Raw genomic sequence first — 23,690 nt, forward strand, 5'->3', positions numbered from 1 at the left:
CAGGAGAAAAAGAACGTATGATTCATTTCTATGTCCTACAATGGATGCAAAGAAATTTTATTTTACATAAAGCTCGATAATCTAATGATTACATAGAAAACATAAAACATAAAAAGTAATTTCTATTGAAAATCGTTGAAAGATGTTAACTTATGTTACGTCACGTTACATTAATTTTACTGGTAAAAATGGTGTTAACTAGATATGATATATACTATCATGTTGCCGCTATTTGTTTCGCATGTTTCCATAAACTCTAATATTTAGATTTATTTACTCTAATATTTAGTTATCGAGAAACCAGTCCGTTATCATTTTGGATTTTGTCATAGCCTTTTAACAAAGCGTTTAAAAATCTATGTTCATATAATACTTTTTCCTCATTTTTAATTCCTGTAATATATTTATAATCGTTATTACATTGTATTATAATTGTTAATACATTTATAATTATTGTGATATATATTGTCCAATTATTATATGCTTATGTATACGTATATATTATACAATAAATAAGGAATATCGATCATTTTTTAGGTAAAGCTCAATTATCTTGAACTTCAAGTTCAAAGAACAGCACAAAATATCCTGAGATTGAAAGAGTTTCTGATTTATTTGTTGTATTGCAAGAATCTAAAATGTTTTTGTGTTTCGGATTGCATCGAACAGTTTTATAGATCTTTTTCTGTTGCGCGATGCGGCTGTATAATAGAATTCTGTTGACAAAAAGTGAAAATCGCTTACAGGATTGATTTCGTTCACATTTAGCGTGTTTCTTCAGTACACGAGACGTTATAGTCTGCACCACAATTGATATTATTATTTTTCCTATTCTTTTCGCCTGCTAACGTTAATAACGAGACAATAAATATCGATATCTCAGTTTAAAAACGTTGCCAGTTTTTTCTTCTCTTTCTAAGGTTGGGTTTTTATATTTCAGACAAACAAACTGGCAGAATCGTCGTAACCATGAGAGTATCTTTTTGATTGCATATAAGGATACAACGATACTTTTGACTTTTTTCAAAAATTTATAAATATTGTTGAAAGATATCAAAGTAACAAATATATATAAAATCGCTGAACGAAGAAGTTGCAAATTTTTTTTATAAAAAGTTGAAGACGATAGGTCGGCAACTATGTCGTTCACAAAAATATAAAAATTCGTTTCTAAATGTTACTTCTCTCTTTACAGTTCTGGAATGGTTTAATCTGTGTCTCGTGCCTTCGAACGAACGACCTTGCACACGAGCCAATGGTTTAATCTATTTCTAGCTACATAATAACTCCACTTTGTTGAAAATTGCACACCTAGTATGCTGGCCGGCATCCCCAGTACTCTAATCGATTTCAAATGCAGGAAGAATTCGCAAAGTTAAATATTTAGCGTTGAAAAATATTCCTTTTCTGATAATATGTTTGAATGCTTAAACACGTTCGTGTGTTTGATATAATATAAATAAATATGCTGTTTCATTTCAGAGGGTCTGCAAAATTTATTTACGCACCTTTTGTCATACTTACAGATTCCCGAATGACATCATCATCGATAAAATCTCGATAGAGAAAAATTTGTCGTTGCTATATAATTTTTGATTTTGAAGGTCATTTCAAGGTCATACAATGTACATATCTGAATGTATTTTTACATAAGTTACACAATTCAATAAAAAAAAGTTATACAATTATAAGCAAAAAAAACATCGACGACCTTGAAAACTTCGAAAAAAATTACTTTAGAAAAAGATTTTTTTTGCAGTATGATAGTTTTTTCCAAACCATTGAAATAGCAAAAAAAAATTTTGTATGTACCTCCGTAATTAGAGGAGATATTTAGGTGGCCGTACTTAGGTGGACCACCCTGTATATAAAATATAATGAAAATGACTTCAAGCGCTATGGTTTAATATTTACCTTCATTTTCATGTTAAAAATCTGCATATACGATAAATCCATAAAAATCCACAGTCTATTGACTCAACATTAAGATTGATGTTTTATTAATATAGTTACATCATCTTCATGTTTCGAAGTCGTTGATCAAACATGATGACACGTGATCACACATACGAATATCATTTTTCAAAAATGACAAAGTCGACGACCTGCTACAGCACGATCTTCTAAGTTAATTGATTTCAACTGTATTAACTACATATATGTATGTTTGCATTTTTGTATGAATATGTGTATTATCTTATATATATTTATGTGTATTTATTGTATAGAGGATATATTCTTTTACGATTCCGACTTTTTATTTAAAAAATAACCAATAATCTCTTCTAATTTAATATTTTATCGTATACCCGGTAGAAAATCGAACAACTTTTATTGGAAACCATTTTTTGTTAGATTAACGGACGCATTTAAAAAAATGTGAGCAAGTAGTTAATGGAACACTCTATGTATACATGTTTTGCAGGCGATGCAGATAATGCGGTACGTTTTAGTAAAATGGCGTTTTAAGACACCTTTGGGACACGGAGGGTCGAGAGTGCAGTGATCTCGAGGGTTTCGAATGATTTTTGCGGAAGTTTTTTCAACGCCTGGGAACGGGTGATGGTCGGCTAACTAATCCTATTTAAAGTGGCACACTGACGTGTATAAACCACGACTCGTAAAAATAGTAGTCCCCGAGTTTTCTGGGTTAATGTTGTGTTTTTATTGTCCGTCGGGGTTGTGCATCCTTCGAGGTACGGAACAGGGAAACGTTTAAAACTTATGAATGCAGCTGCCGAAGAAGTATCTTGGGAGTTTCGAATCTCTTTCTCTGTTTACTTTACCGTGGACCAGTTGGATTTTCCATAAAAACGCCGCATTAGATTGTCGGAAAGTTTTTAACACTGGGAAACAGCGATAAAGGATTGCGACAGCTCCTTCAATCTGCATTTTCGTAACTTTCGCGTCGTGTACTTTCGATCTACCGTCCGTGGTTAGAAGTTTTCAATCGGACGCGCGTGTACGAAATTTACTAAAAACATTAATTACGTAGAAGAGTAAGATACTATCATTTACAATTAAACGTAATGTAAAGTGTCCATTAATTCCCATCATTCTTCATTAATCTAGTCGAGTATATTTTATTTTAATTTATTTTATACTGTTTCACGAAATTTTTACAATTTCGTTAAAAATATTTATCAAAAATTTACATAATTTTGTTGAAAATATTTATCAAAAATTTACATAATTTTGTTGAAAATGTCAATAAAAAGTTGTCATAATTTTGTTGAAAATGTTGATTAAAAGTTGTCATAATTTTGTTGAAAATGTTGATTAAAAGTTGTCATAATCTTGTTGAGAATGTTGATTAAAAATTGTCACCCGAACGAAATTTCTCAAACTATCTTTTGGCATGTTCGAGCTATTATTGCGTCCTCTCCAAACACGACACATGAGTCCTTTTTTGCCTCCATCGCGTTATTCCCTTCTTGGAATTCATACGACATACAATGTCTTAAGTGCACTTTTTCTTCATTCATGTTATCCGTTCTACAAGTTTAAAAAAACTGACTAAAATACGAAGAAACGTGTATAAATCATCAATCACATATTAATCTAACTGTTTAAACTGGTTTCAATCGGATGAAAATTCTTACCAAGGATCGATAACGCATAAAAGTGTACGTGTTCGAAAACGACAGAATTTTCCCTTTTTCCTAATACATCCCACGGCATTTGCCATGGACACCCAGTAGAAAATCTGTGTGATGTCATCCTTGTTGTAACGCTATTTCTTGTTTGAATCTTTCGATGATTCGACAGGCGTATCCAGACTTCTGCGACAGACTGTATGCAAATTTTCCTTTAAGTCCTCCGAGGGTTATCGTTACAGAATTAAGCAGTCGTGGGACGCGTCTAGCCTGTTCGAACTGTCAACTGATAAATTAATATCAGGCGAGCTGCATCGAAGGGAGCGAATAGCATTGGTTAAGTCTCTTATGATCTGCCAGCGTAGGAGGAAGAACGAATCTACGCGAACAATCGCAGTGCAGTGGTTTGGTGGCCGACGTGGCCGGATTTATCGTTACGTTCACTTCGGATACGTATTACTACGTGGTGATGCATTCGGGTCCCGTTGAAATGTGAGATGTTGCTCCGTTATTGCGTCACTGGTTCCCTAACAAATGTACCGGGTGTCCGAGAACTTCCGTTGCATGTGGCAGGAGATAATTCATTATGCGATTTCAAATAACTTTTCTCTTTCCGAAAATATTCTTCGTGGCTTCGTTAACGGATTATTAATGAAAAATGCGGACCAATCGGAGAACGAGTTCGACTGGAGGCACAGCTTCTCAGCCACTGCCGTGTCCATCGCGCGACAGAATTCTTACACTGTACTCGTCCTCTGATTGATCCGTGTTTTACGTTAGTAACTCGTTAACAAAGCGTTATAGAACATTCTCGCAAAGGAAAAAGTTGCTTCGGATCATCTCAGGAGTCACACTTTCTCGAGTGCAACGGGACACCGTATATTATGGTTGCGAAATTATTGGAATATCCAACATTGTACTCAGGGTGATCCACTTAAAAGATAATTACACCTTTTCCGCAAGCGACAGACAAGGTTTGGTATTTAAAAGGACACTGTGACTAACGATGAAGAGAATTTCGATTTCAGTAATTCTCCTTTCTAATTAAACAAAGTAATTTCCTTTATAATTATAAGATCAATGGATAGCTGAGATTATTCTGATTAAAACGACTCCAAACACGACATACATCGAATTAATTTTAACTACTTCGGTTTAATTCATAAATAATCTACGTGGAGAGCACGTAACTTGCACACCATAGATATTTTTTAAATTATACTTTTCATGAATAATTATTACATTGAATTATTTCAAAGGTAAATAGATGTACTTGTATGTACAAAAGTTTCCAAGTTGCCAAAATGATCTAATTTAAAATGATTTGAACACCCTGTACAATTAGAAGCTCCTCGATGTACTAAGTTTGATTTACATCGTGTTTGGACTGATTTTAATTGGAACAATTTCAGCTATCTACTGGTACTGCAGTTGTAAAAGTAACGCGGAAATAATTAAAAATAAAATTGTTTTCCATGCATGTTCACTTTGTTCATTTGCGTTATCTTATTGTACTTGTATCCTGTTGATCATTGAACATCCTACTGATGTCTAATAAATAAAAATAAAATCCCTCTTCATGTGCAATAAATACTTACGCAAAGTACTTACATACATAATTATGCAAAATAAAAATTGTTTATATCAGTTGCAACGAACGCAAGCTCTATATAAATTGTTTTCTAACGTTAATGATATGATATACATATATAATATTCTTAGACACTTTTAATTTGTTTACTTCTTTGCATAGAGGTTATTCACTTTGCCGAAAAACGTAGATAATTCAAATTTTTTTTCTTTCTAATCACGGCGCACCAAATTAAAGGTTATATCTCACAGAAAATATTATTCCGTTTAAAAAGATAGAAATGTTGTCTCAGAATTCTTTTTGTTTTAAATTTCAAATAATTTAGATACGAACAATAAATATGATTTCTATTGAAACCATTAATATGGATCATTGCAAGCATTTAAATAATCGGTGTCTCGTTGAAGAATTTATCGATAAACTTCGACGAATTGGAACGGAATCGAGAAACGTAGCAGAAATATAAAAACGTGGTAGTAATAGTGTCACTGCGGAAGGAAATGTACTTCGGAGTGCATTCAATGGAAATGTTTCCATTTCAGGAATAACAATTCTCTGGGATACATTTAATTAATATTCGATGTTTACAATATTCTTGGTGAATTCGCTTTAACTGGGGCGGACGGTATCGCCGAACCGATCGGAGATAGGAGCGAAAGCGATAAGGTGAAATTGAATGGCTCCTCGATACTCCACCTGCCGTATATAGTACTAATATTGTTAGTAGACTGCCAATCTACATGCAGAGTATACATTTTCTGCGTCGATTGCAAGAAACAAATATAAGATCAAAATTGAATCCTTCATTTTAATACTTCATTTACTTATTTATTAGTTTAAATATCAAATTTGAACGGTTTAGAATGTTTTCCGAGAATACAATATTGATGCAGGCAATAGCCTGCAAATCTATATGCAATGAAATATTTACAAGAAATAGAATCAGAAGAAAAAACTTTCTTTTTGCAATACTGCATCTACAGTAAATTATTCAGCTTCAGTTACAGAAAAAAAAGTTCAAAAAACATTTTACTTATAACACTGCACCCAGTTACCTAATTGTTAAAAAATTAAATTTAGATAAGGGAAAATTCTTGATTAAATACGACAGTATCATTATTAACGGACTGTGAATCTATGTGAATGATGAACATTTTGAACGTCAATTTTGAAGTCATTTTTAGAAATAAATTCAAAATGTGGTAAAGAATTTGTTAAATTGTTGATTGTTCACGGTACTATAATTCATATATATACATATTCTCTTTCATATTCATTTCCTTTGTTTATGTAATAATGTTATTAAAGCGTTTGCTAATAAATTCTCGTGTAATTAGGGTGTTCATAGTTTCAATAAATTGATAATAATAGCAGGGTCTTATAATAAATTATTCGAAAGCCGTTACTCTTTTGTATTTTAGTTGCTTATTATTTCGTTATAAATGCATAAAATTCGCTAATTATTTTTACCAGCGGCACAGCAGGTATAGTTAACGAAAAGGAGGAGTAAAAATATGTTTTTGCGAAAAATAGCACATTATTTAAATAGAACATAATAAAGAGAAAATAAATTTTTCTTACAGTAAAAATTAGTAAAATAAGTATGCAGTTTTAAAAAGAACAATACAAAATCCAAATAGTTTCGTAAGATTTTTTAAACGTGTATTTATAAAAAAAAAGAGGAAAAATTATATGTTGCAGAGAACATTAGAGAACATTAGAGAGCTTAGAACATTAATAGTCTGATGAATGTGAATTTATATAGAGAAGTGAAAATACATTTTTGAGAAGAACAGCTTTAAATATAAAATACAGGTTAATGGAATTTGTGAAAAGTGCATTCATAAGGGAAAGGTAAACAAACATTCTTGCAAAAAACAGCAGAGAGCGTTGTAAAAATCTCGACAAATATCGATCCCAATGTATTTTAATTAAACGGAATAAAATCGAACGGTATGCATTCAGTTTTTTCAGTTCGATTTCTAGGTCACACGCTCTTTAATTTTTTAACATATTACACTGTCCATTAAATTTTTATTTACTTGTGCGATATGTATGAATACGTATGACATGATTCTACATGATTTTGGGTTTTTAGATACTGACAGAAATAACTCGCCACAAAATTGACCTTGATCTTTAATATACAAAGTCGAAAATCGTAAATAGTTTTTTGTTAAACAAATTATTATATATATTTACAGAAATGTACCTAACTACAAATTTTACATAGTTGATTCTAGCGATGAGTACGATAGAATGCAGTAAGAGAATTTTCTCGATTTTTTAGTTTGAATTTTTAAGGCCAGGGTCAACTCTTTGATAAGTTATTTATACAGAGTGTCCCAAAAGTCCAAAGCATGTTCCATAGGTAATTTGAAGTAATTTTTTCCTTAGCAATCCACAGCTTTGTTTACTAGATAATAACAAAAAATATTGACCAATGAAAGGCAAATTCGGCTGGACCTCGTCAGCTGATCTCGTCTCTCATTGGTTACTGCTTTTCGTTAATAACTCGTAAACAAAGCCGCAGATTACATTTGTACTAAGGAGAAAGTTACTTCACATGAGCTCGGGAATTCCTTCCTTCCAAATTTTGGAGTAATTTTCTGAACACCCAGTATACTACGAATTATATCCAATCTTATCCCAAAAGCGATTTTCATGTCCCTGATCTTTCAAATTAGTTCAGGAACCTCTCATTTTTTGGAAGTAAGTTTAGGACACCCTGTATACATATGTCGATATTCGCGATACTAACGAGAAAGAATAACGTTCTGCTGGTTCCGACATGTACAGTTTAATTTGATGACACCCTGTGCATAACATAGTATTGGATTGACAACTACGTGATTGCGAATTTTAAATAAGAAGAAAAATTCATAGTATTTGCTTAAAAATATAACTTTATCCAATTGTGACGGTGTCTTTCTTTCAAGGCTTCCCATATAAGGCACATCACTTCTTGTGTGCTTGCGATAGATTCTTGCCTTCTCGGAAATAATATAATAAAATATGTTTGAACTGCGCGTCTTGTTCTTTCATTTTTAAACTGGGATAAAAGCGAAACTAAATAATTAATCGAGGCAATATTTTTACTGGATTAAAGGTGGAAGTCCAAATAACAGATATACAATATAGGTCAGGTGCTTCGAACACGTTGACAAAAATAAAAGAATGTGCTAAGATCATCTATTGAAAAATGCGCAATCATTTAGTTGCCAATCCAATATATAAAAGAAGTATTCATGCGTGCAATAATAATTCACTAAAACGTTACGATGACTGTTTATACACAATACTTCCATCCTAATTCGTGAGTCGTTTCTAACTATTACAACTCAATAGACATGCAGTTAATGCGTTATGAATTTAATTTAAACTGTATCGCATGTGTGATTAAATACTGTTTGCAAAAAGTGGTAATGTATCATTGTCGGGATTTTCAAATTTGTTCGAGGTTCCTGTTAAACCATTTAGCCAGACTGTAAACAATTACAGCGGAATGCAATCAAGATTGGAATAACTTTCGAAAGATCGAACTGCTGGAAATACGAACGTTTTTCAAAGGAAGGTATGTCGAAAATTCGCACTGTTCAATAGCGGATACGATAAGGTTGTACGCGGTAAAAATGATTGATAGCGTTCGATCAATATCACGAAGTACTTTTAACCCTTTTCGACCATACTTATAAATATGTATACCTGGTAAATATACCATGATTTATCATTTTTAGATACAATATTGCAAATTTCATTTTTAGATACAATATTGCAGAGACATCTTTCTTTGTTGTTTTACCTTCATGATCGAACAGATCATTGTATTCTTCATCGTTATTTGACTCGTTGTAAATTTATAATACATAGAAAAATAAATATTTCCTCATTACGAGTTACAAACTTTTTTGTATACTCAGTTAACTATTAATGTTGGAGAACGCAGACAAAAATAGAACGTCACACGCATTTTAATAAATTACGTAAATATATTTTTTTAATTTTAATCGAATGTATTAACAAATTGCCTTTTTTCATGCAATCATACATATCGAACATTTTTGTTTATTTTTAAGAAATTTGTATAAAAACAGTTCTGTGTATATATTTTTATTACATACTAATTATTATTAGTGATTTGTGTTCCTATTTCCTCGAGTCGAGATTTGTTCAAACATCAAGTGAACTTTATAATCATTATATTAGATATTAATTGACGATATACAAAAACAATTTATTTCTTTTTCATGTATTTGCTAATGTTATTTAGTTACTATTCTTACTTACTACTGGTGTATTGATTGATTCTATTTAACTCTTTATTTTCTATTTACTCTTTCAGTATTTAGTTACTTTTTATTCTTTCATGTATTTATTTACTTTCTACTCTTTTATGTATCTATTTACTTTCTACTAATTTAAGTATTAATTTATTTTTTACTCAAAGAAACATTCATTTACTTATATATTTATTTACTTCCTACTTATCAATCTACTTTTTACTTATTTAAGTACTCATTTTCTATTTACTCATTTAAGAATTTATTTGCTTCTTGCTCACTATTTATTTCTCTTTAACTCATTTAAGTACTAGTTTACTATTTACTCTTCAAATATTCATTTTCTATTTACTAATATAAGAATTCATTTGCTTCCTGCTCAGTTAAGTATTCGTTTACTTTTAACTCACTTAACTCCTTATTACTTACTCCCCGAGTAAGTAGCGCATCATAAATAATTCATATTCGACCAAAAATGTACCGACTATAAAATAAACCATTATCAATTCCCGCAAAAGAATTCAATCTCCCGAAGAAGCTGTTACACGGGTGGCCGCCCCTAATCTCTTATTTACCAGCCCCATTCCGAGACGCCCGGAGAATTCCCCGGTGAGAACGTTAGATAGGGAAATGTCTACTTACGTGGTGACCCTCTGAGGCTCCTCGATATCAATGTCAATTTCGTCACTGGTCGCCTCCGTGACGGAGCTCGTCTGCGAGGTGAAGAGGCTTCCCCTGCCAACCGGAAACACGCTACTCACACTACCAAACTCAACAACCAGTTCCTACGATGTTCAAAGCCGCTCTAGAGAAAGTGCTCTTCAGCCGGCTGACGTTTCCTGTCAGCCCAAGTTTACCCGGCCGACTATTATTTCCCGGCGAAATTTCCAGAGGTTTTCCGCCCCCCCCCCCCCCCTCCCTCCCCCGAAGGTTCACGCGCTGTGTTCAACGCGTCTCGGCTAAAGTAATCGACAATCGCGACTTTCCGCCGATTGCGCGGTAATTAACGAATTTAACGAGAACTCGACTGCCGCCACGGTAATGCGTCCGCGATGCGACGCACAAGTGATTGATTTTTATTATTTTATCGACAGAAATCGATATCGCTTGGAATCCGGCGAACATTCATTTCTAACCAGATGTTAACGTTAACGCTAAGGGACAATCAAAGCCCATCGTAATGGCTTTGGAATCTATCGAACAATGTGTTGATATTTGAAAAATGTTCTCATGTTATAAGCTCCAAGAAGGATAGGCCTGTGGTAGGTACAGTGGCCTACAAAAGTGTTAGCACACATTTACATAACTTTCTTAGAATTCACGTTATAATATACATAATATAAAACATATAATATAAAATACATAATATAAAATAAATCTTCCTTAAAATTCGACTAAGTAAATTGAAGTTTTTTTAAATGATAGAGGGACTAGATTACTAGAAAATGACTAAAATGCTTTCTTTTTTTATTTTGCTGTTACTCGGAATGATAAAACAAAATAAGAAAATTTTCCTTTGTCATTCTTAGTCGGAGCCTATAACGAAAATATAAATGTCAAAAGTTGTGGCAAAACTGCGATTTATGCGATCTTTAATTGTTTACAAGTAAATCAATTTCGATGGAGTTTTCAACGTACGTACGTATACATTTTAAATTTTATTTCTATGTCCAAATAGAAGAGGGGAAAAAGCACTGCTTTTCAACATTTCTATTATTCCAACTAATTGCAATTATTATTATATTTAAACAAATTTTTAGTCATTGTCTGGTACATTAGTCCCTCTAACGTCTCAAAAAATTTAAATCGCTTGCCCGAATTATAAAGAAGTTATTTTGCTTTAGAAGGTGCGCTGATATTCTTTGCACTGACTGTACCTATAAATCAAATAATTCAAATATTTTAATTTAGAGGTTAGTTTTGATCCATCTTTCTGTGAAAAATCGTCCACATGTGACAATATTTAATATTCAATACATTATTCCACTAAATATAAGCACACAATAAATAAACGATTTTTTCCCTCTTTTAAAGATATGGCTGAAATCAAGAAAATTCTTATCGTTGTAACTATGAAAATAATGTTATGGCAACACAATTTCAGAAAGATAAATGGAATAGTATTCCTCGACTGCTTAATTGGACTACGTTAATTTCGCGAAATGAAAGATACTGCAACTACTGCAGTATTGCTATCACTACTTATGTATCTTTGAAATACGAATAAACAAAGCCACATCATTCTTTAAATTATGACGTTTCCCTTCTCTTTAGTTATCGATCTCGGCCGTTGGTGTTTTCTCTAGAGCGATCAACGAAATCGAATAGGAAAATGGGGAATATGCGTGTATTTCAACTAAATTTAAATTATCAAAAATTATTCTCGAACGTTACGTCTCTTGACGTGTAACCTCTTTCCATAAAATTATTTGCCGTCGTACGTCTGTACACAGAAATTTTATCACAGACGTTTGATAGACGTATCAATGATTTTTGATAGAAACATTCGATTCGACAATTCGTTTGTGTCATGTCATTACAGAACGACATTTTTAAGATCACCATAACTCTGGCTCTTGTGATGTAATCGAAACGGTGTTACCAATAGGCTACTTAAAAAGGTCAGATACATGTAACTGTCATTTATGAATTATCTTCCATGTTTTGTAAAATATCTTTTAACCATTAGTACATAATAAAGTACATAGGGTGGTCAATAAGTTCGCAATAAACCAAACCTATCAAAACCAAAATTATCATTGCGTGAAAAATTTGAATAAGAATCCTTCATACATTTCCTACTAGGTACAGAATATATTAGAAATATAATATAATATAATATAAATTAATATCTCTAATATATTCTCTACTTAATATACTTCATATATCTATGTATTAATTTATATATTAAGTAACATATTATAGATATTAAAATTTAACCTAAAGCAGATTGGATTGATACGTAAAATTGAGCAAAATACATAAAAAAAATTATTATTCACTCAACTGTTCGTACTAACTCTCAAAGAATACAAATTTTTATGAATATTACAAATTAATAATAATTATCAATTCAAATTGTTTCAAAAATATTTCTAAATATTATTATACGTCATAATCTTTCTAGAAATGCGTATTTTATTACTCAATTAAACAATATTTCTCAAAGTAGATGCAATCTATTTTTCAACCTTATTGATTTTAAATTTACATAGTCTTTAACGCTTTGAATGATTTTACGACCACATACTTCTAATTACAACAATTTTCATATTTGTATTGAAATTGTTCTAATGTATCTTTATCGATGCAAAATCAGATTTTCAACAAAAACGATTTATTCCTTTTAAACAATTAGTCCGATTAGAAAAGAAGTATGATCATAAGAATAACATTTTTAATTTAAGAACCTCACCTTCTTTAATCTATACAAAATCAATAAGAGAAAATTACACTTTTACTATTTTTTTGTGTTTTTCGATTATTGACACATTATTACATGTCAAATTAAGAAAGATGAAAATTTGTAAAATTTTTTAAAGATTGTTGGAAATTTAAAAAAAACTCTTAAAAATTCATTGACCACACTATACTTTCATAAAACGATAAACGAGAAGATAGAAATTCCACGATGGAACTTATTAGTGTCTCTTCAAATAATTTAACAGTCGAGCCAGCTCGATTTGCAGGGTTCATTAATCCATTCTAACCCCGAGCACGGAAATTGGGTCAATTTGAACCAAAATTCATTTTCCTCTGTTATTAGCACCGAGCCTCCATTAAAACAATATACTGTTGAAATTGTATGTATTGCGCCAGTAACGATAACATTGATAAATCATTAACACAATCAAATTGTTATAAATAAAATTGTTATAAAGAAACAAATATCGATACTGGCTGAATTTCTTTCCCATTGTGAGAAATTTGAATTTATTAACTTCGCATATGGTGTCCCTCAATTTATCAATAAGGGTTGGTCAACCCTTAAAATTGGGTCACTGAGCTTAGAAAGTGTAAGGGTTATCAGCAATCGCAAAACATGAACTATTAATTATTTCGCTCGTACTAAATATTTTAGAAAAATAATTCGTTGTTACTCGTACACTCCATAATGGCAATTCAATCGATATACTTATAGATATATTAATCTGTATTGAAATCTTTGAGGAAAATAATTAATATTCAGTTAACTTATATTATAAGATAATTAATATTATCCTGAATATTATTTTGAGTAAATTAATATTCGTATTACAAGAAACACGTCGTTCCTTCACTTTAATAACATTACTGCCTTAATTCAGGATAGAACCAAAAATTGAAACAGCTGTTTATCTTATGTTAACCTGGTGAAAGAACAGCAATACTACGCCTGGCAAACAGTATTTAATCAATCAGCTTAAACGTTCCTAAAAATAGTTATTCGCCTATCGTTTTCCAAAAAATATTTATGCGACTAATAAAACAAGAAATCACACGGTAGCTTTTATTTATGTTTGGATAAAGTGTCAACGGAGAAGTAAAATTGTCTTTATTTGTTTATATTGGTAGACAATTAATGTTATATTGTAACTAGAAACTAGTGTTTGATTGCAATATAGAAGATGAGAATGCGAGGCAGTGGTTGGTGAAAGTGTTTAAACCTATGCAAACGTGGAAGAAAGTTTCTACGATGATAATTGCCTTTGACAATGATTATTTAAGAAGTGAACATTTCTAGGTTTTTGTATAATTTTCTAAATTTTCTGTGATTCTTTTTACAAATGGATAAATGGAGAAACAATGAACAGTTTGCAATATTTAACACAATTTTATAGCTTAAATTAGTTCTACAGCTATTTATGGATTAATTGTACAACTATCATAGGATTGCTAATTGCCACTAGCAAGGTAGATGCGATTTAAAATGACTAAATGAAATATAAACATTATTCCACATTTAATGTATGTACAAAATTGTTTATTACGTTTGTTTGTACTATCTTATAATGTTGCCTTGTTAATATGTAAGTTCTATTGATATGTACACATATGAGAATATCTTCAGTCTATAATATTTATATTAGATTTTCGTGAAAGTAATGTCAGTTTTAAATAAACTTTTTCCCGCGTGTTAAATATATTCCTATATAATTTTGTTGTCATTGAGTTTCCATATTCCATGTTTCTATTTCTTAGATACAAACATTTGTGCTATTATTGCGTAAGATTATTTAATGTATGGAGTCTCTACTAGCAATTATTATACGTAGATCATTTACAGTTCAATAGTATGCTAATTTGTCAATATTGCGAGCTTGTAATTTATTGTGCATATTATAATATACAATAATGTTAAAATGATATAATGCAATTTAAATAACACTTTTCTTCTCCAAATATTTGTACAAGTTACATGTAATCGAAATTTCAGTCCAAGATGAAAATCATTTTTAAATAAATAAATAAATAACTTTTTAAATAAGAACCGTATATAAGACAACATTAATTAAATAATCTATTGAAATATACTATTTATGTTCTGGATTAACACATATTTGTCCGGTAATCTTTTGCACCTCGATTCACAAAATGGCAGCATTTTCTGACACCATATGTAGAAACGATATAGTATGTATAAAAACAGTGATACTCGTTATAAATTATATATTTTTCAGTGAAATTTTGGAAAATGATGTAAAACAAATTTGTCTTTATACATAAATTTTTCTTTTTAAAATGACGTTATAAAATGTTCTTATATGTATGTAGAACGAAATTATATTGTTACTTCATCATAATCTATTCGACACTACTAAATTACAGCATTCAACACCAGTTTTGAAATGCGAAAAGATAAAATTAGAAAAAAAAGCAAAGACATGTACAAATTTCTGGGACAGCATTATATGTAGCTATCAGTAATTGTTATTTATTAACAATAAGTAATGATTATAATCTCTCAAAAGATACTAGATATATACAACAATACCACAAATTGCTTATTTCCAATGTGTTACCTCATGTGTTACAATACGTGCGAACTTATCTATTCATTAGTAGAGTTGTATAATATATTTTAGAATATTTTGTTTGAAATACTTTATACATTGTTTCAAAGACACCCTATGTGCGTAATTTGTAAAAAGTCATATATTTTTCAGTGAATCTTTAGAAAATGATATCAAACAAATTTATCTTTATATATAATTTTGTAATCCTTTCTTTTTGCTTTCTGAAGTTATATAATTTATATATATATATATATATATTATGTGAACTCCCAAGCGCTTAAACTTTGAATAAAATTCTTCTACAGACAATGACACGCTTTTACTTTGTTTTTGTTTACGTTTGCACTGTTATGCGACGCAACTGAAGCTAAAATCAGTGTTTTATTGGAATTATCTCTGTTTGGTAAACATTAAAATTTAATTTATTTAGAATTAAGGGAACAAGAATGAATTATTTTCTGTAATATACAAATGACGAGTTTTCATCATTTGGCTGTTGGTGATTGTTCGGGAAATGACGAATTTTCGTCATGTGGACGAATATGTGTTAAGAACGAAGTAACAAGATAGTCAGAGTACGTTATTCGCCATTCGAAACGTTCTAATTGAACGACGACATTACTTTCCAAGACACCCAGTAAGTGATTAGTGCAGCAATCGCATAAACCTAAAGAATAAAGTTTGTTTGAATACTTTTTGCCAGGGGTAGTATAGTGCAGGTTCAACGTTTTGCTTGCAAGTGCTGTTTTCGGCGGGCGACGAGCAAAAATCAGCTGATAATTCGGCAACCGTGCTTCCTAGAGCAATAGTCATATGGCGAGGCTCATGACTCATATTTTTCGACGATCAGTCTTAGGTTTATAATAGTGTGTCATCGAGGGTGAGGAGAATATGCTTTTGCTAATTTCCAAAGCATTTTTGTGTACCAGTAAACATGGTGGGGTAAATAGCTTATATACGTGGCGGATTAAATAGAATGAGAAATCAAAATAGAATTTTGAAGATATAAATTCTAGAAAAAGTTATTATTACATATTCTATAATATTTAGAAATAGTTCAGTAATTATAGCAAAAGAGTAGTGGAATGGAGAAGTAATAAATAGTAAAGGTAGAAACATGCTTTTATTAAAAGTTGCGATAAACATGCTTTTATTAAAAATACAACGATAAATAAATGAATATAATAGAGGCAGCAATAAAACTGGAATCACTTTAAAATTTCAGGACTCTAGTTTTGCAACTTATTTTCCATTTTACTTCCGACCTATTATCAATCCACTGAGAAACTGAAGATTCGTTTCTTCTTTTACTTTTAATACCACAAATTTAAACGTTTACAAAAAAATCTTTGTAACGAATTTACAAGGGATTCTCCCTTGAAATACTGTCAAGTTTAAAAAATGTCCTCACTGGACAAATTGCAAAGCACATCGGAGATATACAGGTTGTCGATACTGTAAAAAATCTCGTAGATCCGTAATAAGAAACAAACAAGCTAACATTACATCTTTTAGTATTTTAAGTAGGGATTCAAATGGTATTACCAGTTTTGTAGGCTTAACCACTTTGAAGGTAATTTCAAGATCATTTTGTTATCTTTCTAACGTAAATGAATATTTTTTATTTCAATATTTTTCAAGATATGCAGAGTATTCCATAAAAAGTGTTGCAAAGCCGTGTTACCTTTACCGTTAATGATAAATATTTAACAATAAAGAAGATATTGCTTTGTAATACTTTTAGTGGACACCCTGTATATCATAGAAAATATTGAAATGAAGAATATACATTTGCGATAAAAAGATAAGAAAATCATCTCTCGAAATAACCTCCAAAGTGTCTGAGCCTGCATGTGTCTGATGCTCATAAATATTAGAGGAACAAATTGTATGGTTCGAAAGGACATAACTTCTGGTGTATATAATTATTTCTTAATGGTCATATTTTTCCCGATTTCAAGGCTACTACAGTTCATGTTATGATAGTTAATATCAAGACGAATCCGATGATCTATAATGCCGTGACCTATCGGTGAACTTGAGTACGAAACATCCTAAAACATTTAGAAATGACGAAGAATAATGAAATAATTACAACAAAGAGATCGACAAACTCTAAATGTCTTGGAATTCTAAAGGTTAAGTTCAAATTCATTATTGTTAATCTCTTTGTTGTAGTTATTTCATTATTAGTCTCCATTTCTAAGTGTCTTAGGATTTTTCGTATTCAAGGTCGCGTAAAAGTCATGATGACACACATGATTGGATTCATCTTAATTTTAGCTACCATGATATAATGCTAGAAATAAGTGATCCCGCTTAATATCGATAACCTTGAAATCTCAAAAACCATAACCTTCAAGAAATAATTATTTAGACTACAAAACGAATCCTTTCCAGCCATACGATTTGTCTCCCTAACACTTTTAATTATCATTAATGATAACGGAGTTATTGCTTCGCATTACTTTTAATGGAACACATGCTGTATATGTAAACAAACATTTAACCCGCAGTAAAATGTTTCAAACAAAAGTTGCGCAGTCTTTTTGTAGAATGAAATACTCTTTCAGTAGAATGCGAAATAAAAAAAAATATAAATTTACCGTGAAAGAGGATGACCTTGAAAAGGTCAACGTCTCAAATAACTAATACCAACACTCGAATTTCCATATAAAATACTAAAAAATGTTCGCCATCTTGTTCTTTGTAAATAACGTGTCACTGAGATTTTTTGCTGCATGAACTTCAGTAGAACACCCGGTATATAGAAAAAGAGAAACTGGGAACGCGAAACGCGACAATGACAGACCAGCTCTAGTGACTGTTGCTCTAAGCGGTGCCAATGATCATCAATGATGCTCTCGGCCGCAGGATCCGTTCGTACACGTCCATTACGGGCGTTACTCGAACAGGGATCATACCGGAAAGGGAGAAATCAATGTCCGACTCACCGGTTGTCGCGTCTGGCGCGGTTGGGCGTGCCAGCCTTCGGCTCCTCCATGTAGAAGATAACGTCGCCCTCGTTCTCCATCCGTTGATTGTCATTTTGGCCTCCGGCGTCGCCAATAGCTCCGCTGGAGACACCGCCGGATATCGTGACCGGCGGTAGCGACTGTTGTTGCTGTTGCTGTTGCTGTTGCACGTCCATCCGGTTCCGCGACTTCCTCCTCTTCAGCACGCTCGCCTTCTTTGCCACCTGGATCATCAGAGACTGAACCCCCGGTGCCCTCCCATTACAACACACGTCGAACACAACATGCACTATCCCTACTAGCGAGCGCCTGCTCGGCTCCGAGTACGGATCCATCTGAAAAGCTCCCCACAAACTTCGACCATCGCCGACGGACACATCTGGTACCGGGAACTCAATCTCATTCGCTCGCCTTAACCTTTGCTACCTGCGCTTTCGATGGTGTCTTTGCTCTAAACTGCTCGATGGTACGTAGCTGTGCGGGTACTCGAGTCTCGATTCGGGTCGGGTCGCCTCCCAAATCTTCGTGAAGCTCGGTACCCGAAAGCGAAGTTTAATCAAGTTGGAATTCTGACAAATTGTATGGTGATTTATATAAAAAAAAAAAGAAGTCAGAAAATCGCATAGGTTACCAATTTTAGAAACAATCGAAATCGGTTACAATTAAACACGTGTGGAAAAAGAAAAGTTTTATGCGTAAAATGATATACCTCTCCGAATTTTACATGATGTTAGATGCGTATAATGAAAAAAATATACAGAGTGTTCCAAAAGTTATTCGCAATCGGGAAATGAGAGGTTCCTGAGGTCATATAAAGTAATTTTTTCCTGTAGAAAAATTTTCTGCGAGGCGTCGTTAACGAGTTATTAACGAAAAACATTGACCAATGAGAGACGAGCTCGACTGGCGCAAGACGCTTATGGTCAGGCGAGCACGTCTCTCGTTGGTCAATGTTTTTCGTTAATAGCTCGTTAACGACGCCTCGCAGAAAATTTTTCTAAAGGAAAAATTTACTTTTAATTACTTTAGATACTTCTAATTTCCTGATTGTAAGACACTTTCGAGACACCATATATCATCAATTTATATACAAAACCGGAACATTTACCATATATACTGTCGTTGAGAAGTTTCTAAATGTACGGCGCACCTCAAGTTATTTTTATAGAATATTGCAGTTTTTCGGGATGCAATGCTCGAACTTTGTAAACTTTCAGGATCCCAATCCGACCCGACGTCAATTTCGACTACTCGAGTTCTACTAACTTTCGGGGCACGACCCAACCCAAAAATTCGGGTATCCGCACACCCCTATATTTCTTGCGACAAGGTTTAGCTTGGAATGTTTTCTTGACGTCGCCTGCCTGCTCTTTTGATGGTATCTTTGTTCCAATCGATTAAGAAGTATTTTTATTAAGAGAAGGTGAGCTAAAAAGACTTTAGCTCGTGAAGATCATGAGGTGTGAAAGTAGGTAAATGATCTTCTAGTGTGAGACTCGTGACTTTTAAAATGCATGAAATGGTACTAGGATTTATTATTATTTCGATGATATCTTTGCCTTGATAGTGTCCACAGTATTTTCTTATGTGCAGCTTTAACTAGGAAAATGTTAGATAATTAGAAGTGCTGGATTGAGACCAAATAAACATATTTAGTACTACAAACGTATTGACTTTGCCGAAGATAATTATGTATGAAAAGTTCTTGGTTTCTTCTAACTGTTCTTTTGACAGTAGCAATGTTCTAAGTAATGAATCCGTACTTTTATTGCGACAGGGTCGGCTAAGACGATGTTAGGATGTCAAGATTTGCTAAAAAAACAATAAGAGGACGTCGGATTTGTTTTTTAAAAAAAGATAGGACCTCGAAGTCTGCTAAGAAGATGTTATGATGTGAAGGTCTGTTAAAGAGATGTTGGAATATGAAGGTCTGCTAAGAAGACGTCAGAACATCAAGGTCTACTGAAGAAACGTTCGAACGTCGAGGTCTATCAAAAAAATGTTAGGATGTCAAAGTCTACTAAAAAACGTTAGAACGTCAAAATTTGTTTTAAAAAATACCGTTAGGACAGCAGGATCCACTAAGAAGACGTTAGGATCTCAAGGTCTGCTAAAAAGACGATAGGGTGTAAAAGTCTCCTAAAAAGACATTGGAACGTTACGATATGCTGAAAAGACGTTGGGACGTCAAAATCAGGATGACAAGATCCCTAAGGAAACATCAGGATGTCAAAATATACAAAGGAAGAAACAACAGTATGTCAAATCTGCCAAGAAGATTTTTTGCATGGGATTGAGGAGTGATCTTTTAGTACTGAACTCGCAAGTTTCTTCTGAAGTATATGAAATGGTTCTATCTAGCTGTTTTTAACCATTACTTTAACACTTAGCATTATTGCTCTAAACGACTTATCAATATTCTTATTGCATGAAGTTCAACGATTCTTAAATCATCTGAATTTTAAAATGAAACTAGAAAAAGATCACCTTATCATACGTAATCGTAACTTTTAGAATATATGAAATAGTATTATCTCATATTGATTATTTGTTGGCGTAAACCATTCTGTCTATACGACATAAACGCTCAAGGGATTAACCAATTTGTCCTGTCCGGTTTAACCCTTTCACTACGGCAAGCCCGTCCGCCGAAGTACCGTCACTGAACCGAAACTCGCGATCGTTTCGATGTTTGAAGTTTATTACCCAATACGTGTTGATATCATTTCAATAAAGAACAATATTAAGAAATCTTAAGAAATTTTGCGAAGCTTTAAGAAGTGATTAATTCAATGCGTCAATAAAACCAAAAGAAAACGTTCAGCCGACAACAAACAATAATCAACTACAGATGGCACTTGTATATACATCATTTCGATACCGCGTATACACGTATACGGCGTTCGTAACCACAGGTCGTCGAGTGGATGTCGCATGTATGCGGCGCTTGTCGCGAAAGGGTTGAACAAGGCAGTTGTTTCGCCGAGACACCCTGTACGCGAAGCGAAGGATTAATTGAAAGGAAAACATCAAAACGCCGGTAATTTCGCTGGAATATATCTCGGCGCCCCGAACAACACAGCGGCGTGCTGTGTTAAATAAAAACAGAAGAAGATCTATTTGTTCGGAAAGACCGCGGAACAAAGGCTCGAGCCGCGATCCTTTTTTTCATGTGCACGCAGGTACTGTCTGCTTACGTCGAAGCCGAAACGAGTTGCGCGGACGAACGAACGAACGAACGTCGAAACTGGGTCAGGCATCAGTTTTCAAACCGACTAGTCGGGCCTGCTAACATAAACTTCGTATTAACGTCATACTCCGGGCTAACCGTATTAAGCGCTTAAAGGAAGATATTAGACGAGCACGCGAAACGTATACGGATCGTAAAATCCGGGGAATTCGTTGTAACGAAACCGACCTTACGTGACGGAACGCGACGGAACGCGACGGAACGTGACGGAACGTGACGGAACGAAACGGAACGAAACGGAACGAGACGGAACGAGACGTCGAGAGCTTTCCCAGGTGACTCTTGCTCCCGTCGAGCGATCGGGAGCTCTGGATATTCGGTTGAATTGAAAGGCGATTGAATTTCAAGAGATTATATTTCACGATGCCTGAAAAAAGGTTCCTCTGTGCGTGGCTGTCTGCGCGCGCGGAATTATGATTCCCGGTGTATTTGCTGGCACCGTTGGCCTCGATGGGAGCGCAGCCATTTTCCGTCAGGGATAATCGAACGATGTAACTGTCGACGGGTAATTGCGATTTCCAGGCTGTCGAGAATAATTGTAGTCGTTCGCAAAAATGTTCGGGCAGCTTTTAAAACAGAATAACTTTTTTTAAAAGTGGAAGGGAATAACTTGTATTTTTCTTTTTTGATATTTTAATGGCAGTATTTTATTACTGTTTTGTATTCCGAATCGTTGAAATGAATGCAATAGTATTTGTTTAAAAGAGGTTTTATCGCATTGTTTTCCGAAGCGCGGTGAGTTTGATGTGGTTTACTCTGGATTCGATTGAAACCTGTCTGATCGGGATGGTTTGACAATTCTTTTTAAAGGTAAAAGTTAGCGGTGGTGGGGATGAGATAGGGCGAGGATAATTCGGAGTTCAAAGGGTACAGATGACTCGAGGATCAAGGGGCATGGATGACATATTTGGAAGTGAGAATTTTAGGTGGCTGGAGGTAAGATGGAAATATTTAGGAAAATATTTAGGAGAAGTATGATTGTTGCGAAGATAATTGGTGATTACATGTTTACATAATTATGTGTCGCTACAGCTTGACATCCAACATTACTCAATAGGTACGTATTCCTCGTTTAACCCTCTTAGTGCCGATGAACGATATATCGTTGTTGGCTGCTCTTGAAAAAATATTTTTACGAAACAACAATTTCTTTTCTTATTTCTTCTCCCTTTTTGAATTTGGTAATTATCAGATTTTACAATATTCTTGCAATTTCTTTCTAAAACATGATCGAAACCACATCAAACGAGTTTTGTACATTTCATTCGGGTACACATGACTCTTTTGGTCGGCACTAAGAGGGTTAAAATTTTTGGTACGCTACGACCTAAGTGAGAATAGTGAGTGAAACAACGTATGATTTGCAATGGTCAATGATCAAGTAGCTAACCACTTATGATATATGACTACACTTATCTGTATGCTAGCACTGTGTGGATAGCAGACATTACTAACAATTATTGATCAAAAAAGCTATAGTTACTAATCTCATCACGTTCGCTATCAAAACCCTCCAATCCTTGAGCTACCAACCCCAACAAAATAATGCGCTTCCTGCACGCATTCCTCATAAACGTTTTATAATCTAGAGCCTACTGCTCAATTAAACAAAATTAAACGATAATTCTTACAATAAATCGGACCAAGGCAACACCTTCTACATAACTATAACTAATAATCAACGAAGTCCTCGATTGTGGTATGCGGTAGATCACTGCGAAAAATTCTCCACTCCGAAAAAAACGCAGGTACGATACCATCGAAGAACGAGAGAAACAATCGAAAAAACGGAATGGCCCGGACGGCGGCGAACGAGCGTAAGTTCCCACGTCTCCCGGCTGCGTGTCTATGCAAACGTCCGCATGTTTGCTCACAGGCTGATGCGAAAATAAAACAACGACACATACGCGCACACCAGGATTCACCGTCGCGACGGCATGATTCTGGCTTGCTTCTCTTCTGCCGGCGGCTGCTGCCACGGTTCGCCGCGGACTCTCAAACC

The 23,690-nt window shown here is 33.6% G+C and overlaps 1 protein-coding gene across 1 annotated transcript in view; it reads right to left on the minus strand.

Annotated features, from left to right (window-relative positions):
• Window positions 1-23,690, minus strand: part of Kcnq (KCNQ potassium channel) — a 168,012-nt gene that overhangs the window by 16,625 nt on the left and 127,697 nt on the right. Inside the window, exons 10-12 of the mRNA XM_078184615.1 lie at window positions 18,418-18,677; window positions 10,110-10,202; window positions 3,720-3,792 (exon numbers count right to left, since the gene is read on the minus strand). Coding sequence (XP_078040741.1) covers window positions 3,720-3,792; window positions 10,110-10,202; window positions 18,418-18,677 — 426 coding nt within the window. The remainder of the gene's footprint in view (window positions 1-3,719; window positions 3,793-10,109; window positions 10,203-18,417; window positions 18,678-23,690) is intronic.

Source organism: Augochlora pura, chromosome 7 (assembly GCF_028453695.1).
Source record: "Augochlora pura isolate Apur16 chromosome 7, APUR_v2.2.1, whole genome shotgun sequence".
Lineage (NCBI taxonomy): Eukaryota > Metazoa > Arthropoda > Insecta > Hymenoptera > Halictidae > Augochlora > Augochlora pura.